The sequence below is a fragment of the Mixophyes fleayi genome, chromosome 4 (assembly GCF_038048845.1).
Source record: "Mixophyes fleayi isolate aMixFle1 chromosome 4, aMixFle1.hap1, whole genome shotgun sequence".
NCBI lineage: Eukaryota > Metazoa > Chordata > Amphibia > Anura > Limnodynastidae > Mixophyes > Mixophyes fleayi.
This window is the reverse complement of record NC_134405.1, coordinates 301,385,052-301,408,914: the sequence shown is the minus strand read 5'-3', so window position 1 is coordinate 301,408,914 and position 23,863 is coordinate 301,385,052. Positions and strand designations below refer to the sequence as shown.

The 23,863-nt window shown below is 41.2% G+C and overlaps 1 protein-coding gene across 1 annotated transcript in view; it reads left to right on the top strand.

Annotated features, from left to right (window-relative positions):
* The first annotated feature begins 329 nt into the window (after nt 1-329).
* APBB3 (amyloid beta precursor protein binding family B member 3) overlaps nt 330-23,863 on the top strand; it is a 74,807-nt gene continuing 51,273 nt past the window's right edge. Inside the window, exon 1 of the mRNA XM_075209888.1 lies at nt 330-644. Within this exon, the coding sequence (XP_075065989.1) occupies nt 596-644 (49 nt within the window). The 5' untranslated portion in view covers nt 330-595. The remainder of the gene's footprint in view (nt 645-23,863) is intronic.

Below are 23,863 nucleotides of genomic sequence, written 5' to 3'. Positions count from 1 at the left end.
GGTGGGCTTCTAAATATAGTACACTTCCCAAGAAAGGACCTGCCCATTCTTCCAAGGGGGGGATTATTTTTCACAATAAAAATGCAACTTGGAAAGACTAAAATTTACGAGATGGATATTGCTTTAAAGATGAGGTACCATCAACTATAAAGTTAATAGAATGGTTTTAATAATGAAATGAATATACATATGCTAAGACTTCTACAATGCATGAGGTAGAGCTGTTACAATGTTAATGATGTAGCAATCCCTGATTGAAGAAGTAGAATCTGTTACACTGAGCTACTGTACAAGAGCATCATTCATCAGCACTGGACAGCTCCTCCCACAATGCAACACCCACTAACATCTCACTCCTGCTTCTCCCAGCCTTTCCTGTTCTCTTACATTATTGCTTCTCCTCCTGTCCAGCGTACTGTGCATGTCAGTACCACAAACACACAAATGAGTACTGAGTCTGCTGCTCCGTTTGCAGGCTGACCTGGGGAGGAGGTTTGACATCTCTTTCTCCTGCTTGTTTTTTAACATCACATTGGCATTTTGTGGAGGTCAGATAACCTCAGCTTGTTGTGATTGAATCCCTGGCTTTCTGAAGATGTTGGGGAAGGATTACATGCTCGCTATCATTATTGTTAATTATGATGGTAAGTTGATTTTGATTTTACAACCTAGAATTCCCTGTTATCTCCCCACGAAGTACATCATGCACAGGTACAGAGTTGTTTTGCAAGGCATGAGAGTCATTATTAGTTAAAAGATTTGCTGTATCTATGCAGACTTTCATGATGGCTTCCTGGACCATCAGGTAAGCTCCAAAGAATACATGCATACAGATAGATGTCTTACTTTTGCACACAACATCATGTAAACCATACTAATGCACTTAATTGGCAATTTAAACGACTTGTGCTTTAATGTTGTTTAACAATTGTATAATAGTATATATCATATGTTCAGTTTCTTTTCAAAAAGATGTACATGCTGTAATGTAACGCTATATGCTAAGTAGGTCATGTTGACTGGTTGGGTGTTTGTTGTTAGTAAATGTATTTTTAGTGTCTGACAGTGTTTAAAAGTGAAACTTAAGACAAACTTTATAGATTATTTTCACTTTTACATGAGCAAGTTCCATACAGAAGGATGCATTTTTTTTTCTCTCTCTCTTATGTGCAATATTCAGGGACATGAATAAAAAAAAAAAAAAGAATTAGCTGCTAGTATAAAAAGTCAGAAAAACAAGAACAGTTAGTAAATGCTTATATGTATATAATGACGGATCTTACTAAATGGCCGGTTATGTATTTCTGATGCATTAAACTTATTGGCAACAGATAGGCTTTGTGACAAATTCCCAGACCCTGATTCTGTGGGACAGGTTTATTAAGGGTGGTGCTTTTCTTCAGCTGCAAATATGTAACAAAATGTTTAACTGTATGATTATATGTGTGGTAAATGAGAAGTCAGAGATATGATGTGTGGTGTCAGTGTATTGCATGAATTTATTACACTGTAATAGTATTGGATGTTGAAAAGTATAAATAACACACATTATATAACATAAAATATTTATTGATATATAAAAGTTAATCTGTGACCTACACACTGGGAACCAATATTCTATAGAAGGTAACTTACTAGGAACCAGTGTCTCACGAGTATGTGGCCATGGAGTACTGGATGAGCTGCATCATTGTTATAAATATTGCGTAGCTTGCTGGCACAATGGTTAGCATTGCTGTCTCACAGCTCTAGGGTAATGGGGTGTATTCCAGACAGGGCCCTATATGTGTGTAGTATGTGTGTTCTCCCCATGGTGGCATGGTTACCATGCTCCTGTTCCAGGGCCTGATTAATGGTGCAGGCTTACCTAGGCTAATATGCTCTCAGTGCCCCTCGCCTTCCACGCGGTACACAGTAGATAAAAACAAACCCTTCCTTATTTTTAAAGCTGGCTTCCTTTACCCCCCCCCCCCTAAACCCCCCCCCCCCCCCCCAAAAAAAACAAAACAATGTTTATGTTCCTGGGTTTTGGAAAGTTCCCTTGACTTTTTAAAAGGGTTGTGACAATTTTGTACTCCCCTCAATCCTAGTGCCCTGAGCTTCAGCCTAGTCAGCCTATTGGATAATCAGGCCCTACCAGTTTCCTCCCACACTCCACAGACAATACAATATAGACTGTAAGTTCCGCTGAGACAGGAACTTACGTGAATGATTATTCTCTGTAAAGCTCTGTGTAATATATAGGCGCTATTTAAATAACTGTTTCTGAACACATACTACTTCAGCCCACAAATATGGATGCCTCCAGTGACTCTGGTATGTGCAAGTTTTATCATGCTGTAACATATAAGTTAAGTATATTAGATGATTTATCTATGTCTACATGTGTTTTGCCTCTGCTGAAGCTGCTACTCATTAAACTGTAATTTGGTACATACAGACAGCCAGGCGGAGGGGTTAAAGCTGCCATTCTTACATTTGGCATATGATTTTTGCTCTTTCTTCCAATTAAACATACTGTTTATTTGATATTTTCCTAATCTACTGATGGTTTGTTTTTATAAATTCCTATTAAATTACATTACGCCACAGGCTACTTTGATACTTGTCACAAGTAGGTGGTGCATATTATTTGAGTACACATGGATGAACAGATGCATAAGGAGCTGTGACAAAACACATTGGGTGAGTTACAGATGCTTCTGCACTAAAAACATTTAGTGAAGGAACAAGATATTGTCTGAAGGCAAATCACTGTGAGCTCAGCAAGGGAGCATTTTGGTGCGACAGGTTGTGGACCCCTGGCAGAAGGGAAAGCCCAGTCAGTAACAAATCTACTACATAAATACAACTGTTGATCAGGCAAATCTGTAATGGAAAGTGCTGGTTTAAATAGTGAATGATGTCAACAGCACCAATGCAGCCGTTGAGTCACAATACCCAGGGAGTTGTATATAATAGGAAATATTAATGTGATATTATTTTAGGTGGAAAACACTTTCAAGCAGTATTACATATGGTGCTCTGATAGGGGACTAACATGTAAAAACACCTATCTAATTCTAATGTTTACTGAAATAACTGTTGCAATTGGAGTCTTGTGAGAGATTGCGGGCATGAGGGTAACTATTAATGTAATAAACAATCTAGCAGATAGTGAAGGATTATTAAGACTCATTTATTTCTAGCACATTGCTGCTGGTTTATAGCTGTGTTTTTATAGGGGTTATGCAGCTAAAGCAATCCTCCCTGTAAGTGCGGGGCTTGAAAATATAGCATGTTATATAAAATTTAAAAACCTTCATTAATTGTGCATTTTATAAATGTTAGGACATAATCGGAGGCTTCCTTACATTCATTAGGTTGTACAACTATATAAAATACATCCTCTACTGTATTTCCACGCTACACTGTATTGCGGACAATCCAATCTATACGTATTTTGGCTACATGCCAGTTGGGCCAATGGCCTCACACACACTCATGATGGATGTCACCAGTCATTATGGTTTTCTTTCCACCTGATGAACTCCAGATTGGAAAGATTTGGATGCTCAAACATGGTGCAATGTTCAGTTAGTTTGGTTAAAAACCGCTCTGCAAATGTGTGGCAGTACACAGCATTGGGGCATGGGGATGTGGCCACTTCATGAGGGGTCGTGGTCACTTCACAAGGGGCGTGGTCACGCCACAATGGCACGTGGAGTTGTCGTGGCCATGCCCCCAGAGAACTGCCTAGTGCTGTAAAGCACTAGGCTGCCCATTAGAAATCTCCCTTCCCCTCCAAGCACTGCGACACCTGGTGCGCTGCAGCTGTTCATCATTGCTCTGCTATGCAGAGCAGCTGTAAACAGAAGATACCTCCAAACGTCCCCACCCGCTGGACAAACATGTCCCCAGTGGGAATGTTGAAACCAGTGAAATCAATGATGTAATTTATTCCTAGGGATTTCATAAACTGCTATAAATCCCAAATACACCTTAAGTCCTAATCAAACTTACACTAAAATAAAGACACAACACCAGAATTGTTGACAAATTAAAAGGTCACAGTTTATTAGATAATAAATGGCAAATTGTGAGTCAGCACAACCAATAGCAATAACCAAACAGTGTATGGCCATCCGGCACTACTGCTGGTCACAGGACCAAAGTCCTTCACAATTGACCGGTGCTAAATCTAGTGGCAGCAGGACTACACCTCCTCAGGACTCACAGGGACTTGATCACCCAAAGCAGGCTAAGTGATCCCTCTCACAAAGGGATCAAGAGCCAAAGTACTTTGAAGAGGGGAGTGACGTGCGTCCAATCAGCATTAGCACTGTATGAATTGATTGCTGTCTCACAAATGCCTTCCTGCCACAGTTGCAGACTTTTAAGGGACTACAGCCAACCACCAAGTGACCTAACTACTACCCCCAGTCTCCAGTATATGCTCTATGAAGTAATATAACCCTTATTCTGTGAGGTGGACCCCGTCTGTCTGATAAAGATGCTTCTGCTTGGAGGTGATTAGGGGATGGTTAATGCAAACACCTCCCAAAGTCCGACTACCTGGTGGATCTGTTTAATTTCTTCAGCACACCCCGCATTACAGGGGCCGAAATCAGACTTCTCCAAGATAATCTGGGGATCATGTCTGACCAACATAACGTTACTGTTGGACATCGCGCCTTAAACGTCTTCTCTAACATGAAATAATTAATTCAAGTGCCTTTTTCCCAGATCATTACTCTCTAAGTGCAATTCTAATATATCTGGGGGACTAGCCATTTATATCTCTGACGACAAGAAAGGTATTAGGGCTGACGAGTGTACATATGAGTGTCCAACCACCCATATATACGAATCTTCTCCAAAGATTACCTAGAGCCAAACAAAGCAATCCTTCATCAGAAACCAGCCGATGCTGGCCATATACTGACTGCCCCTTCCCTTAAACCATATATGGTAAACAGGAGGGAAATAGGGTTAGGGAAGGGCATGCAGTAACCCATAAGAAGGTGAAAACCCATAAAACCCTGGAGGCTCACCATTAATGAGGCCTTCATTCGAGGAGAAAATGGGAAAAATTCCATCCTGCCCCCCCACTAAAAGTGATGAGAAGCTGAGTCCTGGGTTACTGAAGGAGGCAGGGGGGGGGGGGGAAGGTGACATATAAAAACAATTAGTTACTTCTTGGGCTGTATGTAGGCTTTATAGGCGTAGGATTTCCATCCCCCCAAGGACTTAATGGTGTCAATGGAAGCACCCCTCTTCGGCCGTGGCGGTAGCCACCCAAATTGAGTGGGTGCCATAAAGGGCCGGGTCACCACACCTACTAAAGACTTTTTCTACAGGGCGTTAAGTTGTAATTTAACAAGGAAGGTGCCTTTCGCATGAACCAACCATGGCTAACCTTCTCTCATCATACACCCGCAAAAACGGGTACATAAAGCTACTGGGCATATCATGGTATCCCCTTGTACGGTAATATTATCCAGCGGCCTTTGCCCAGTTGATCAGTTTTTGACCATCGAATCTTGAAGGAAGCCTGTGAGGTACAAAATGTGACGCATCTGACCAGCAGCGCTAACTCGAAAGGCCCCAAACTGAGCTTAGGAAAAAGCTGTGCTGATCAATCTGTGATAGCGCTTGTATCAGCTGGCGCAGTATCACCACATATATGGGCTGTCTACAGTCTTTGTCACAGGATTGCACTTTACACCATCTTCTGAGGGCTTCAGCGATCGAGGAGCTTTTTGTGAGATCTTCTTACCAAGCAAGCGAGACATAAAGGATATAACAGACAGCATAGCGGGAACCGATGACTTGGTAACCCATTGTGATATTTTGCCCAAACGAATACCAACATGTCGTTGCTTTGGCCTATTTCACCACATCCCCTTGATCTGCCAAACATAAGGTGGATAAAGGGTACCCATAAGCTGGGCGTCATGTGCTAAATCACGAAAGCATTGCCATTGGCAACATGAAAGTGCATCCAGTAACTTGTTGTCAATGCCAGGGACATGGAGTGCCATAAAGGAAATTTCCTGCTCTAAACAACTCTAAGGTCTAGATTTACTAAGCTGCGGGTTTGAAAAAGTGGGGATGTTGCCTATAGCAACCAATCAGATACTAGCTATCATTTTGTAGAAGGTACTAAATAAATGAAAGCTAGAATCTGATTGGTTGCTATAGGCAACATCCCCACTTTTTCAAACCCGCAGCTTAGTAAATCTAGCCCTAAGTGTCTAAGCAAATTTATCGCTGGTGATGAGGAGGCTTATTTATGCACTGTATGACTCCCATGTTGTCACACTAGCACACTATATCCCGACCCTGGAGCTGTGAGGCCCATAGTTCTACTGCCACTACAATGGGGAATAGATCAAGAACCAAGAGATTGGACACTAGACCGCTGTTGAACCATGACTCAGGCCATCTAGAAGCGCACCATGACCCTTGGAAGTAAGCACTGAACCTGAAGTACCCCATTGCATTGGTGTGCAAGTCTAATGTACTGTATACAGGAGCTGACGCCCATATACGCAACCCATTAAACGTGGTCAGGAACTCAGACCAAACTAACAGCTCATCTTGTCACGGGCACTAGGAGTCTTGCCCAGGAATTCACCAGATGACTGGACTTACCAGAGTGGTGAAGTTAACACAACGGTCCTCTGGTAGCAGGGTGACTAGCGGAACATATATCACAGCAGATGGAGAGAGAATGCCAATAAAGAATAGGAAAGTCAGTGACTTGCAGCTATCTTGGTCAATGAGTCAGCGACTAGCTGATATTGTGGAAAGGCAGATTTGAACACGGAGATCAGGATGGACGTGAGCAGATGCAGGGAGGTAGCAGGGAAGTCAGTGGTCTGCGTACAGCAAGTTGTACCACTGCTTATGGTGAGAAGACTTGTCCAGGTGCAGGTAGGTAGCGGGGAAGTCAGTGGTCTGCGTACAGCAAGTTGTACCACTGCTTAATAGGTGTGGATGTGTACAGGTGTCGATGAGTGGAGGCATACAAAGGATAATAGGATGCAGACACTGAGAGCACAGAGGAACTTGATCCCAACAGATATGCAGCGTATCCAGCAAAGTCTATAACGGTATGTGAGGCGCTGCTTGGTAGAGACTTGCTCAGCACAGATATGCAGGCCAATAACGGATAGTCAATCACAGTTATGCATAAAATGACTGAGTAGTACGGTTTGTTCCAAACAGATATGCAGCGTAACAATAACAGTCTATAGCGGGTATGGATACCGCTGCCGAGAAGAGAAGCTTGTCCTAGCGGATATGCAGAGTAAACGTGGAAAGTCAATAACAAATAGGCATACCGCTATTCAGTAGAACAGTCTGTCCACAGGAAGATGCAGGGACTGCAGAGATGCTGAACGGCAGAGACGAGTGTAGGAACCACAGGTGAGTAGAACCGGTAATCAGAGTCCAGCTGAGGACACAGGCAGGAAACAGGATACTGTAGCAGGTATGGAAACCAGCGATGAGTAGCACAGGGAATCCACAGGAAACTGAAGACACTAGTAGTACACAGGAGACTCCTTCAGAGACTCACAGGGAATGAGACTCAAGATCAGGCAATGAGGTAATGAGCACAGGTGCCTTAAATAGGGAGAGTTGCCTGATCAACCAATTAGATAAAAGCAAGGGTCACAAGAGTTCTTGGGTGCTGCGCATGCAGAGTCCATCAGGATGGCGGACGGCCGCGGTTCAAGATAGGCGCCGGCAGGAAGGCTAGGGAGCCACGCAACAGCGTAGAGGCACTCACGGTCCGGTGAGTGACACACCTCTTATCTCATCCGCCAATGGAATGCAACTATGAGGGCGTGTGAATCCGGCAGTTGCCAACTGCAGCTTAATGCAGAAGACTTTGCCCATGGGGATCACCCTGTATGCAAAATTAAATGACCCTAGCACGGTCTGTGCAAGAGAAAGCTTGTGAGCGTTCTGAGCATAACCTATCAAATGCTACAACTTGGCAACTTTATCTACGGACAGGCGCCAGCATCCAGCCACTATATCTGTCTCTATCCCCACAAATGAAAGGCAGTGGGAGGAACCTTCTGTCTTATCTTTCACTACTGGGAGGTCTAACATCGCAAAGTGAGCCTGGGCTGACCGAAGAGTGTCCGCACATACTAAAGAGCTACCTGGGCCAATGAACAATACCTCCGTGACCTGTTCCTGCCCATATGCACCATTGCAGGAATAAACTAAACTTTTCAAAAAAGGCGCAAGAGACAGAACAACCCATGAGAAGACATCTATTAATGTAATACCCATTAGGTAGACGGAATCCCATGAATCCCAATGAGACTCCGGATGCAGGGGCAGGAGACAAAAGGCGGATTCTATGTCAAACTTAGTGAGTAGAGTGGCTTTCCCAATACTAAGGGCCGCTTCGAACAGTTGATATGAAACTGAACTGAAACTTGGATCGATGGAGTCATTCACTGAGCCGTCCTGGGGGTGCGACAAGTGCTGAACTAATCTAAACTTCCTGGCTGCTTTCTTGGACACAAAAGTACTTCTTTCTGTACTTTGTCCGCTATGATATCAGGCGACATGTATGCTGATCGTAAATTTCTTGTTGCAATAGCTGTTACTACAGATCTACATATATGCCCTTTTTTATCCTATCTTTAACGCTAGGGTGAAGTCCACTTAATAGGGCTGTATTAGAGCATCTAACTACGTTCGCGCTACTGTTGTTTACTTTTTCCTTTTGCTGTGTTTTGGACCCGTGTGCGTGTAATATTCTCATTAATTTGTGCGGCCCGTTTGTCATCCGAAGATTCCTTTACTAGTGCTTTGCAATGGGGGGCTGTGTGTGTGTGTGTGCTAGTGTGGAATCAAAATCTCATACTCACTGGATATTGCTGCTGCACCCTCCTCGGCAGCGGGAAGCACTGTCATCTGTGTAGGAACAGGAACATCCCATTGTCTGCATTGGTCTCACCACCGGCGTCTCAAAGACAGGAAAAGTTCCGGTTGTTGCTGCACTGCGAACCTGAGGGGCTGACACAGAAGAGACATTAGCAGGTTTAGTGCTGTGGATGTTTGGGATATGAGGGATTGGCAGGATGGAGACACTGGGCGAGGGAGGGAGAGAAGGAGCTAAGGGCGAAGCAAGGTGCTGGGGTTGACCTCCATGGCTGGGTACCGGAGATGAATGTGCTGCTTGTCGCACTATGAAGTTGGGAATTCCCAAGAACTGGAGGCATGTGAAAAATCAGAGGGTTAAGCTGAGTGGCACCTGTGGGGCGGGGGGGGGGGGGATATGGTGCAGATCATTGAGACTGGGGTTGTGGCATAGAGTACAGTTATTCTGAGTCTGCTAGTGGTGGGGCAATGAAAGTTGCTGGGGAAAGGGCCATCGAAGTAACAGGCTGGGGGGCATTCTACAGGTATAGTTGAAATTGGGAGAATATATAGGGCAAATAAAAAGCAAAAAGGTGGGCATAAAGGGGGGGGGGAGGCAGGAAAGAAAAAAGGGATAAACAAGAAAGTGAGATAGGCAAGAAGAGAGAGACAGAACACACAGAATGTTAATGAAGCAGGAGCGAAAGGAGAAATGATAAGAAAGCAAATAGTAAATACAGAACCAAACAGTAACACTATGACAGGGAAACTGAGTCTGAGCCTGCACTATATCTTCCCAGCAATTTCCAGCAGAGAAAGAGACCCCAGTATGCCTTGGGAGGAATTATATACTGTCATGGGATTCCTAGTGGCTGGGGTCTGCAAAGACTTACCCCTAATGGGAAAACACCTTGCGTTAACCTTATCACCTGTATTTAAGGATATTTGGCTTATGGCCGCACTTGTCATAAGCTGCATTTTCATGAATACAGGTTTAGCCCCTAAAATTGCTGCTTCCACTGTGTGTAGACAATGTGTGTACCTAAAGTAAGTAAAATATGCAGTTGTAATTATTAATATAAGCATTATTATCATGTTTGTTGTTACTATTATCTCCAAATGCTCGTTTATTTTAAAATCTAATCTAGTGGGGTCTTCTTGCCAGGGCCATCTTAACAACACTATGGGCCCCAGGGCAAAGCAGTGCACCGGGGCCCCTAGATATAGATATAGATATATAGATGTATACAGATATAGATATAGATATATAGAGATAGAGATAGATAGATGTACTTGCTCAGTGACCCTTGAAGGTTTTTTTGCAGGTTTTTTTCTTTTGCAGGATTATTTATTCTCATTAAGAGCCGTGCCTATGGGGCCCCCTTGCCCGTGGGGCCCCCGGGCAGCTGCCCATCGTGCCCAATGGAAAAGATGGCCCTGCTTCTTGCTTCTTTTTGAGAATGTTATGGCCGTGGTATGCTGTATAATATGTAAATAGGTATTGAGATTCATATTCCTTTCCATTCCATCATTAATTATTTAAAACATGCTCCATTTTTATGTTCAGCTCAGTTAAGTGTATATTATGTTTCTATAGCTATACAGCAGAAAGATTCCATTGATATAGTGTAATAATTTTGCTGAGTTACTAGGATTTTTGGACAATTGTATTATTATCAAATTATTATTTACTGCTGTGAAGTTCTATTTCCAAGGAACATTTGTACTATGCAAGGACATAAGGACTATTAATCTTCACTGCTACATGTTGGCAGTTTGTTCAACTGGCTCCAGTATATTTTCTAATTAACAGACCTCGATCTTTTAATTCTTAGCAGAATAACAACTAATTTAAGCAAAAGTGTGTTCTTAAAGGAGAATGTTATTAAAATATACACAGTTGTACATGTATAGACATTTGCACTCAGCGACATCATACCCCCCCAACATTTCAGATCCATGAATGGGGACAGGAGGTGTATCCATGGCGCGATGGAGCTATGGCCACACCTCAGGGGAGCATCTAATGATCATGATATGCTAGGTGCCCCTTAACCACTTTATCCTTCCCTTCTAACACCTATTCACTACTATCGGTGCGCAGAGCACCCGTTCACTGAAGAACTGAACAGGACATACCTCCCAACTATTCCACCATGGAACAGACTTGTCTGTGGGCGGGGCACCGGACAGAGCTCTCAGATCAGGACTAACTGAGGAGAGTTGGGAGCTATGATGAACAACTGAAGTTCGCTCAAACTAAAAGTTGCCTTGCAAACAAAGTGCTACTGGAAATTTTCAAAAATACATGTGAAAAAAGCAACAGGTGCTTATCAGTAATAAAGACAATTGAGATAGTGTAGGAAGATATTTTTCTATGCTCAGCATACTTCCTGTCAGTATTCTCATTGAAGGATGCTTCATCCAGGCGTTATTTTAACTAAAACAGAGAATTCAGCTGCATAATAAATGTAAATACACTTTAAAATATATCAAGTTCTGTCAATATATTTGTTTGCATTTGTTATTAGTAACTATTTACAATCAGTCACCTTGCATTATAGATTTAGTGGTCCAAACTCTAAAAATCCATCTTCCATATACCAGGCCACAGGTTTTTTATGAATATGTACTTCCATGAGCAGGTTCCATGGGCACTGATAATGACAAAAAGGAACAACTTCTACCATAGGATGATGTGTAGACAGTACAGTTAGTGTAAATTTAAATGCAATACTTGCAAAAACAAATTAATTAATCAGAGCTTTGCACTCTCTCTATTCTCCTACACTTATACCTATTTGAAAACAAAGGTGGAAAACTAAAGTCTTAAAAACACCAACACTTTGTCTGTTATCAAGATAAACAATTTTATATGATATAGATATTATATTATCTACAGTAGTCTTCCATGCAGTTCTGGACAAGAAAATGCTATCAAGGGCAGAGACAGGAAACCAGGGTCAGTAAGGGCGTTGATAGTCATTATTGTTATCACCCCATTATATGTATAGCACCAACATATTCCATAGAGCTCTACAATCAAGGAATATTATTAAGTCATATTATTCCCTGTATCAATAGAGCTTACAATTTCATTTGTATGTTCTCCCCATGTTTGTGTGGGTTTCCTCCGGGTGCTCCGGTTTCCTCCCACACTCCAAAAACATACTGGTAGGTTAATTGGCTGCTATCAAATTGACCCTAGTCTGTTAGTGTGTGTCTATCTATGTATGTATGTTAGGGAATACCAAAGCAAGACATGGCAGCAAGCATTACTGCTTTGCAGCACTGGAACCTTGGTTCCAAATTCAACCAGGGTGCTACCTCTGTGGAGTTTTCATGCTCTCTGTAGTGCAAATTGTATTGACAGTTAAAAATAGATTAATAGCAAGTGATTGACAAGAGTCTCACAAGAGTGATGGAATTATATTTAAATTTGTACATTATATAGTGACTTTTTTGCAATACTTTGTAATACTTTTATATTATTGGTTGGAAAAGAATATAAATAAACGTAAATAAATGTATACAGCTAAATGACACATTACCGAACATTTGCAACACATGTCTAAAATAGGGTGCAGGGACACAAACATGTTGCCTATCCATCTTGCCAGTTGCCTTCAAGGACTTGTTTCATTGCTTTTTTTGGCAGCCTTCTGCTGCCAGAAGAACACTTTTTTATGCAATATAAATGTGAAAACTATGTCAATATAGACCTATTACATCATCATTTCTAGAAGACAAACTAGAAAATGATGCAGGACAGTAAATAACTCTAGTGCAAAAGCAAAGAAACACTTTTGCACCATAAGCACTGTTCTAAATGTACCTTAATGCTAGCTGTGAGCATGGCTACACTCATCTCTTTTTAAAGACAACTTATGTTTCCGGTGCATAAATGAGAGACATTAGTTCAATATGATATAGTGCTGGCCTGTGTACAAGTATGGATTCTTGTTTCTAACGTGAAGTAATGCCACTACACCACCTCCATATGTCCTATTTTTTCACAATGTATTGTACAGCAGTGTGAGCTCTGAAACCTACCCTGCACTTACCGTGTTTCCCCGATAATAAGACACTGTCTTATTTTTTTTTGAAGGTTAAAAAAAAATGTATAGGGCTTATTTTCGGGGTAGGGCTTATTTTAATTAACATTGACAGCAAATTCAATAAACAGGTCTTTGTGAAAAAAAAATCCTACCTTTATTCAAAAATGGTCATGTCATCTTCTTCAACAACATCATCATAAGTGTCCATACCCCGAATTCCGGCTTGGATTTCTTGCGCCTCCTTTTTCTGCAGAAGAAGTGGACCCAATCTGTCATGTCCAGCAATATAGCTCTCCTTAAATAAGCATGTCTCGTAGTGCATTGGTGACACAGCTGTCAGTAATTTTATCCCATGACTTCTTCACCCAAGTTACGACCTCTTGCAGACAGGGCTTCACAAAGTTTCCACGCTGATTTCTTTCCATTCTATTTTCAGTGTAGTCATTTACTTCCATGCGCAAATGGTCCTTGAATGGCTTATTTATTGCAATATCAAGAGTCTGGAGATAGGCAGTCATTCCTGCGGGAAACATTACTTGATCTATTCTTCTCTCTGCAAGGAAGATCTTCATGTCTTTAGCGCGGTGAGTGCTGGCTGAATCCCAGACTATCAGACCTCTTTGGTCACCTCGCAAAACAAGTGGCAGCATTAAATCCAGTCACTTCCTTATAACTGCTTGTGTGCACCAGGCTTTTTCGGTTTTAAGAACATAAATGCCTGAAACACGTTCAATCCTATCTTTCTTGCCCTTACTGATGATTAGAGGTGTAGCTTTCTTTCCATCCAGACGAATTGGCAAAACACAGGTAACTCCTGCACTTTCGTAGCCAGTGGTGGGAATGTAGATTGACGTGGCACCCCTGTGATTAACTGTTGTTTGAGATCCTTGACCCATTAACACTGCAGTTTCATCCATAGCAATCATATTGCAGGTTTGGTATTTAGAAAAGTCGATCCCATCAACAAAGGACTTGAATGCAAGTGCACGTTTAATAACTTCAACATCTTCCAGCTTAAACATTGTTGTTGATCTTCTTAGAGACAGTTCATATCGCTGAAGGAAACCGTCCAACCAGTGCTGTGATGCTTTGAATCCTTCTGGGACCATTTCAAACTGTGGTGCCATTGCAAGGACAAATGCTTGAATATCAGCCCTGCGTACAACCAACGTCTTTGCTCTCCTGTCAGCAATCCATTCACCAATGATGTCTTCCAGCTCAGGATATAAGGGTTGCCAACCTGATCCAGACCTGCACTTCTTAGCTTTTCCCTCATCCACCTGTTGACAGAGCTTATTGTACTCAGCTCGCCTTTTTCGGACCATTCGGAGATCTAACATCTTTTCTTTACAGAAAGCTGAAAGATTCTTGCTCTGTGAGTCCTCCACAATTGCTTTCTTATACTCAACTGTATAGCTCTTCCTTTTTGCACTCATGTCTGGGGTCAAAACAGACAGGGATAAGAAATAAAATGATGACTGTTATGCCCCCTCAGTCCTGCTTTTTCCCACATCAATCTCCCTCAGTCCTGCTTTTTCCCATATCATTCCCCCTCAGTCCTGCTTTTTCCCATATCATGCCCCCTCAGTCCTGCTTTGTCCCATATCATGCCCCCTCAGTCCTGCTTTTTCCCACATCATGCCCCCTCAGTCCTTTTTTAATACTTTACTTACCGTTTCTTCTTCTTTCCTGCATTTCGGTTCTCTCCTCCGTGGCGCTGCTGTAAATGACGCTGGCATGCACGGGGGAGGGTGCGCGCTCACTGTGACAGTGAGCCCTGCAGCTGTGATTGGATGCCACTGTTAAATGTTTAACAGCGGCATCCATTTCATGCAGGGAGGCGGAGTTGGGGCCATGGATTAAAGCGCAGGGACCGGACAAAATGGTAATTAAGGTAGGGCTTATTTTCGGGGTAGGGCTTAAGTTGGAGCATTCGTGGAAACCAGGAGTAGGTCTTATTATCGGGGAAACACGGTAGTAAATTGAACTTCTGATAGGAACTTGCATATGAACTACTAGTAGGAACTTGCATATGCTCCAAAAAAGACAGAATTAAACATGCAAGTTTCTTATTATTCAGACATAAAAATGTACAGGTATTTCTTTACACTCACCAGCTGAATTCCAATAAGGCTAAGGTAGAGAATTTTTTTTTTTCTCTATTAAATGTGTATAAAAATCTAAAGTGGACCCCAAGGCAGAAGCTAACTTTTAGACCCACTATCCCCTAGACAGTAGTGGCTTGTCCATTCAGCACTTTGTATTCATGTTGCTCCAGATTGTCATGCCTGGGGAATCAACAATCACAGGGCCAGGTGGATATGATTGTCTCTGACACCACAGGGGCCCCTATCATGGAGCTCCTGTGGCTCTGCCATTTGGATGGAGCGGGAATAAGCATTAAAAGTTAATTCCGTCCTGGTGTTTCCCTTTAGTGTACAAATTAAAAATATTAAAGCAACATCCCACTGATAGACAATAATTAGATTTTTAGAATATTCCAAGTACTTAATTGCAAATGTGTCATTTCACGTGGGCGTGAAAATGTTATCATTTCACAAGTGCATAATCTAGTTTTATTATAATTCCTCAATGTGTTGTTATCAGTGTAATCATATTACATTTATAGGTTAACACTTCTCTTGACTTATTTTAAGAGTGAAGTTAAAACTTTAACTTTATACAGTTCAAGAAAATCCACCAGATGAATATATATACACACACGTGTATGTAATATCCAAACAATAAACCACAACTACTCTGAAGAATAGACTTGTCGTGAGTCGCTCTAAGATATGATGTTGGCATGACATAAAATGTTTTCCTAATGACTTTTTCTTAACAGCCTCAGATCTACCCAGACCTATATGGGTGGCCAAAGTGGAAAGTGAACTTGTCCAGTGTTACAAATGCTGCATCCAAAACAGTTCCCGGTGGCCCCTCAGAGGCCCCTGCACACCCCCTAGTCTCCCCAGCATGCCCCCTTTCTGTTTTTTTCAGAACAGAGCGTGGCCCTGAGATACTACAGTAGAATAGTCGGCCCCCTATCCAAGTTTTGCTAAAGGGCTTGGTGATCTGCTGTTCCTTCCCTGATCCTGGTGCTCAGGGATCTTGGAGGATTTTTAAAATAAAACTTTGACTCTTGAACCGCTGGTTTTTTTTTTACCTTAAAGACCAGATTACAAGAGGGATGTTTACAGGGTCACTATCATCAAAATTTTGTATAATTTAATTATTTTTATATTTAAATATAGCTTTGAAGAGGATATATATTTTCTGCGTGTTGGGCCTGATTTAGAGTTGGATGCAAGTGCATTTGTGTGTTGTAATTTTGAGTGTCATGGAAAATTTGTCGCACTGCGCAATATTTTGAGCTGTATGTTTCTAAAATTTGCAGCCTACTTGTGCTTAACCACACTCCCCTGAGCTGCACCTCTTTAGGGTTGGATTTACTGCTGATATTTGTGTTTTGTAGGCTTATTCTGTGGCCCTACACATAGTTAGATATATAGGGCCTGAAATTTTAAGGAAAGTAAAGCAAAAGAGTAAGTTTTCTCCTGGACAAAACCATGTTGCAATACCATGGGTGCATATTAGTTTATTATTTTGCACATAAGTTAAATACTAGCTGTTTTTTTCATGTTGCACTCAAATGCTTGATAGCTTTATTTTTACACTGACATTTAAAGCTGATCTGGACATGCCCTACCCCAATTATAAATCTGTCCCCACATTTTAAATTTAGGTCCCCGTCCAATGCAGCATGGTTTTGCCAAGGTGCAAACATACTCATTTTTTTTGCTTCACTTTCCTTAATGAATCGGGCCCATAAAGTGTAGATTGTGTGGAAGTGATGCTAAAATGCTAAATGTTTAAAATGGAACAGGGGTTAGGAAGACAATTATAAGTTGTTTCAGTGTGAATTGCACTACTTCACTGGCCTTCATCATCATCATTTATTTATATAGCACCACTAATTCCGCAGCACTATACAGAGAACTCAGAGAGAGAGAGACACTAGAGTCAATTTAATAGCAACCAATTAACCTACTAGTATGTTTTTGGAGTGTGGGAGGAAACGGGATACAAACTCCACACAGATAAGGCCATGGTTGGGAATTGAACTCATGACCCCAGTGCTGTAAGGCAAAAGTGCTAACCACTTAGCCACCGTGGCCTTGGAAATGTTTTTTACTATTTGCTCTCTGCTGGTGCCATATTTTTGACAAAGTCTGCCCTGAGTCCCAACCAAGTGATTTGCCCTTGAAAATATAATTTAAAGGCATTTAGTGATCCGATACTGGTGCTTGTCACCATTTATATAAAGCAAAGTACTCTATTATTTACATTACCAGCATATTTGGCCACTAGCATATATTGTGCTTTTGCACTTTAATTACTTTTTGTGACCTACCATTAAAATTGAATCTGTTTATTTGGGAGATCCTCTCGGTATTAGCTGCAGGGCTGTGGTTTGTACACTCTAATAAAGTAAAACAAATTAGCATATACCTGCTATCTTATATTCATTTGGATGTCAGACACTCTTTTGTACCCCAATAACACCCTATATCCTTGATTTCCTATTGTCTACTATGTAGATTATTATGGATACAGCATTCACTAGCTCCCGAAAGTACTGTTTTTAGATTTAACAAAATCATATAAAGTACATCTACATAAAAGGGATAGCTAGCACAAACACTAAAAAACTAAATAATTTCTTATTTTAATAGACAAAAATAAAGCATCATACTGCCTCAAAACCTTGTATGTTTAGTTGATCTCCAAAAAATAAATAAATATTATCAATCCATGGGGACTCTCCGCATCAGATGAAATAACTAACAAGGGAATGATATGTAGGTGTCTATTTACTAAGAGTTGCAGTTAGGAATTTGTGAGTTTCAGCAACACGGTCTGAGTAAAGTTCCTGGCGGCCCTAGTCTAATACGCTCGTAGTGGTTCCTCACTGTCAGGATCTGCCTGCAAGCCTTGCATCGCATGCTGCTTTGCCTGGCAGCTCCCGCCTTTTGGACTTTATTATTGTGTTTAATAGATAAATATATATATATATATATATATATATATATATAAAATCTATTGTGGCAGTACCTCTATTCACCAGAGGTGCTGCTATTGTGCCTTCCTTGTGTGGGTTAACCTGCTCATTAATTATTCCCTTGCACTTGAGTGTGTCCCTTTTTATACCTGTCAGTCCCAGCACACATGGCTGGTTATTGTTGTTACATTGTTGTTACTTCCTTCTGTTGTGCTTATGGTTTTCTTGCTGCTTGGGATCTCTTCATACCTGCATAAGCCGTGTACCTGGTAGTTACTGCAAGCTTGTTATATTTCCTACTTACCTGCACCCCCAAAAATGTTACATCCTTCCTAAAAGCCTTGTGCCCTATGCTGTAGCCTAGTCTGCCTATTGGATAATCAGGCCCTATTCAGCAATGGCAAATATGTCATAACAGTTTTTAATAGTCTTTGCTGGACTTGGCTCCTCGGATTGATTAGTAGAGAAAAGCCAATTAATGCAGCATTGTGCTGACATCTAGGGGTAAATGTATCAAGCTGAGAGTTTTTCGACAGGTTTGAAAAACCAATCAGATTCTAGCTATCATTTATTTAGTACATTCTACAAAATGATAGCTAGAATCTGATTGGTTGGTATGGGCAACATTTCCACTTTTCAAACCCGCTGGAAAACTCTCAGCTTGATACATTTATCCCCGGGTCTTAACAAGGTACTCTAGTCAGGGCTACTTTAGGACATTAGTAGGCACAGGATACAGATCATATTAGTAAGCCTACAATCACCAAGCTACGAGGGGTAATTTGTGACTGTACCTCAAAAGAAGGATGAGCGCCAAAGTGCTCCGCAGGGCTGGACAGTGGGAAAAACAAAGCATACATAAAGCGGACAAAGTAATTGGAAATGTAAGGACAAGGGCAGGGAGGATCCTTAGGTGAGGATGAGTAATTTGAGATTAATTCTGGAGGGTATAGGGAGGCAGTGTAGGGATATACAGAGAGGCTCAACAAATGTGGAGCAGGGTGAGAGGAAGGTTTGGGTAATATGATAGTAGAGAAGGGGAAAGGTTAGGGTAGCATAAGTAGATTTGTGTGTCGTCAGCATAGAGAGAATACTGAAAATGCCATTTGTCATGCTGCAGCTCATCGAACTCCAACATTCCCATGTGGAGCATATGAATCAACAGATACAGAATCTACTCTTACTGTTCCAGCAGGAGCAGACCGTACATCAGGAGGAGATCTGATTACTCAAAGCAGAAATGGCTTAATTGTTCCCACACCCCATTGCTCATTCCTGCTTTCATACCATTCCTGACTATCTTCAAGAGAGCCTGAATTTTCTTGGGCAGTCTGCATAGCTCCACTGTAGATTGGGTTAGTGAACGTGGCAAATGCCAGCCTGACGAACAAACACTTACGGCAAAGTAAAGGCTACAATCTCATGCCAGCTTTCATTAACCTCAGAGAGACCTATAGGCAGTGCCTCAGGGCAAAAGTTTTTCAGTGAATTATGGCCCCAACTGCCTGGCTGATTATGCTACCAAATGGCTCTAGCCAAGGGTACATACAGGGGATAAGATTGTGAAGGCCATTGTTATGGAGCAGTTCCAGCACAGTTGACACTATTGATGGCAATAACTGTGTCAAGACCACTATGGCTACAGATGGAGGAATAGGTTTGTCCACAAAAACAGTCACGGATAATCCATGTCCTAGGATTTCCCCAGAACCCAGGTGCAGGAGACGTCTGATTGGAAAAGTAGAGATATTTGATTTGGTAGGCCCTATAGAACTTTCATCAAGAGGATATGTTATTAATTGAGGTTGACTATGCCACTAAGCTTCCCATTACATAGTGCCAATTGATATATAAATAGCTAACAAATTAAAAGATCTGTTCTCCTGAGTGGGTTTACATGAAGTTGTTCTTACAGATAGTGTACAAATTTCATACCCTGACCGTAAGTGATCCTTAAGTGCTTGAAAGTTCGCTTTTGGCTGTTCACGATATGCAGACTGATGGATAGTTGATCAATTTGTCCAAACAGAGAATAATTGGGGCATACTGTTACACTTCCTCTTGTTTGCAGTTTGAGAAGTTCCCCATTGTTGAAGTGGCTTTTTACCATTTAAGCTTCTATATGGCAGGAAGCCTTAGGGTATTCTCAATCTGTTGCATGATTCCTTGGAGGAACAACCTTTTAGAGAGGTAAAGATCTGCAATATGTGCTGAATATGTGCAAACACCTGGATTTAATTGGTCACCCGGCTCCAGAGAATTTGTGGAATTCATAGCGAGCCCAAGAGCAGTTTTAGAATCAGGATGCCCATATATTTGCTCCAGGTGACAAGGTATTGTTATTATTACCCATGTATTACCCATAGATTGTAAGCTTGCGAGCAGGGCCCTATTACCTCTCTGTCTGTATGTATTACCCAGTATTGTCTTATAAATATTTGTTCCCAATTGTAAGGCACTACGGAATTTGCTGGCACTATATAAATAAATGTTGATGATGATGATGATGATGATGATGTAGGAGAGCAAATTGTTGACCAAATGGCAGGGAGCCTTCAAAGTCTTATGCAAAATAGGGGATGTAAAGAATAGAATTACTCATACAGAAACTACAAAAGGTAAGCACATACCAAATTAACCTCTTAAAGGCTTGAAAAGAGCAAGAGGCTAAATTTGTGCACTCAGTTTCGGGTGATGATTTTAAGTTCTCAAATGATTGGAAGCCAGTTGTCAGAATACCATGTCCCTCATAAGCTGTCTGTTTCCCCTGGACCAGAAGGAATCTTTAGTTGTTTTGGCTAGAGTCTTCTGACATATTCATTGGCACTCCAAGTAAAGCATAAAATTGTTATGTCAGGAGGGTTCATAGTTCGCTAAAGAATTTATAGGCTTGACAATGGAACTAGAGCCAGGTAAAAAATGTTAAAGTTAAGGGTCATTGAAAAATTCATGAGTGAGTGTTATAGCTCTATTGACCTTGTCCTAAAGGTATCTGGAACCACTTGTTTCTGCGTGGATTTCAGAAAAATAGATAGCGTCTTCAAGTTTAAGGCTATCCTATGCACCATGTGGACAAACTCCTTGCACCATGTATATTACGAAAAGGTATTATGAAAAGGTATTGGTGATTGCAGAGGAGGCAAAGCACAAACGGCATCGCCCACTCTGCTGGGGCTATTGTAATTTAGAACAATCCTAGACTACATGATGCTCCTTCTGTCTCCCAGGGCCAGATTTTTGTGACACACGTAAATGATATAATTTACAGTAAACGCTCAAATGCTCACATGCATAGGATGTGGACTGTCCTTAAATTCCTTTGTGCCTCCAGCCTTACCCAGCCAATGTGAAGAAATGTGTCCTATTAAAAATTTAAACCAAATATCTAGGATATATTGTAAAAAAAAAAGGATTCTTAGTGGCTCTGGTTAATAAAGTTTAGATTCTGAAATATACTTGTGCTCCATTAGCAAAAATAGAGTTGAATTCATTACTGTGCTTAGTGGGCTAATAAAAGAGATTCATACCTCATTTTTCTACTTTAGCAGTCCCTGTAACAGATATGTTGAAATTGTGAAAATCGAATAATTGGATGAAAGAAAGTATATTGATTGATATTGTTTTACCGTGCGATTGCGATTTGTACGCCATGTGTTATGGCGCAATCGCACAATAAATAACGCACGCATACAATCGCACTTACACATTCACTTTTGTATATATAGTTCATTTTTATAATAGTTCCAATCCACAGTCTTTTATGAACCAAAGTTATTTAGTTTATAGTAAAATATTATAATGTTATATGCACTTTAGTCTCAGGTAGCATGTCATGTTTGGTAGCATTCTAATCCCCTATTTATCCGCAGACATCCGGTTCACTCGCCGAAAGAATTGCACATTGCGTATGCTAGTTATGGATGATAGGGACTAAATGATTAGAATGATATTGTCTGTGTGATGCTAAAAGACCAGTTTGAACTAGTTCTTGGCGGGAAATTAGTATTCATCCTCTGGAGAGCTGACCCCCACCCTTGGAAAGTTAACCCTCACCCTTGGAGGGTGTCGTTTGAACTGACCCATGGACTACTTCACACTGGACCTTCCTGAAGCCTGAACCTATGGAAACATGTCAAATAATCTGTATTGTTTTCACTGTATCACTGAGTGTATATAAGCAGAGGCCCTGGGACCAGTATGCAGTCACATTGACCACAGACTGAATGACTGTATGCTGGACCCAGCATTGCGCAGCACTGTGCAGCGTATGTATCGGCTGTACTGTACTTATTTATTGAACTGTTATAATTTTGCTTTTGCTAAAAAAATTGCTTGTGGTTTGGAACCACACAAATCGCATAGACAATAATTATTGGAAAAGGATGAAATTACTTTAATAAAATATTTGGCAACAAATTATATTTGTTGGACCCCCAGCTGTCAGGAGTTAGTTGGCAAAATTAAAAGGGTTCTCTGTGGAGGCCCTGTACTTAGGTCCCCTGATTTTGGGTGACAATTTGTCCTACAAACCAAAGGGTCTTAGAGCGGTTCTGAGTTAGGACTTTATGGGTGGAGCGCCCATTCTTGTGTCTCTATCCTTTGGACATGAATAATTCTACAGTGGAAAAGGAGTGCTCACTGTAAAATATGACGTCAAGACCCTCTGCTACTGCCTTAGGGGAAAGCATTTTGTGGTTGCCACCGACCACACTCTTCTGAGGCGGTTGCACACTATGATAATTGGCAATTAACCATGTGATATCTGGCTCTCCACTCTTTCTTGGTTTGTCATATGTGTGGATGCCTGCATCTTGATACAGACTTTTGTCACAGACAGTGCTGGAATGCTGGGCTTTTGTATCAGTCCAGAATTAACCTCTTATGGAGACATGGCATTGTAAAGATCTGCCCTATGAGATGAAGGGATTAAGTCATCATGAACTCAAATAATTCCACCCTTTCCTAAATTGGTCTACTAGGTCCTGTGTTGATGTTCCGCAAAACCTCTGGCAGAACTAGTGCTGTTAACTGGGCCTGGACATCCAGATTCCTACCCACCTAAGGAATACAGTTGCTTTTTTTATTTTTGTTATTTTACTGTGTACCTGCTGCTGTGTGATTCCTGCTCCTCTAACAATAAAATTCATATGCTTGTAACTTCAATGTCTCCTCATTACTGACTTGACAGTGCCCGCTACAAGGAGAAAGGTGCTTCTCTAACTATACAAGCAGACAGTGACTGACATCTTGGCAGCCTTGAATGAATACACTGTGTGGATTGGTTGATTTATACACAGGGGAAGGAAGAGTCTTAGAAAAGGCCTGCAGGATAAACTTTGTAAACCTATATCAGATTCTATTACGACACTGTTATAAAGATATGGGGGGGACCTCATCCATCTGTTATGGAGTGGAGAGGTAATTCTTTACTTTTTAACAGTTGTGCAGTAGAAAGTCAGGTTATCACTGATCAATGTATTTTACCTTCAAGGTTCATATCTGAAGATTTCAGTTTTGGGATTAAATGGTCCTTTAAATTGTACTTAAGGTAAACATTTGTGACCTATAGGATTTTAGGACTTCTACATTTAAATATAATAACTATATATAACTGAGCTGTTATCACCAAACAATAAAAATAAAAATAAAACAAGCTTAAATTAACGCACACCCGCTATGTCTCTACAATAATGGTCTGGTAGTGCATGGACACTACTTTAATCCCTTCTCTGAACCTGAAAGGAAGAGGATTTGCCAAATCTGTAGACCCACGTTACCATATAGCTCTTCTTCCTCTATACTATAATATGTTAAATTTCATAGCACATTTTAGAGGTATGTTGCACAGAAATCCTTGGGCAGCATGTTAGCA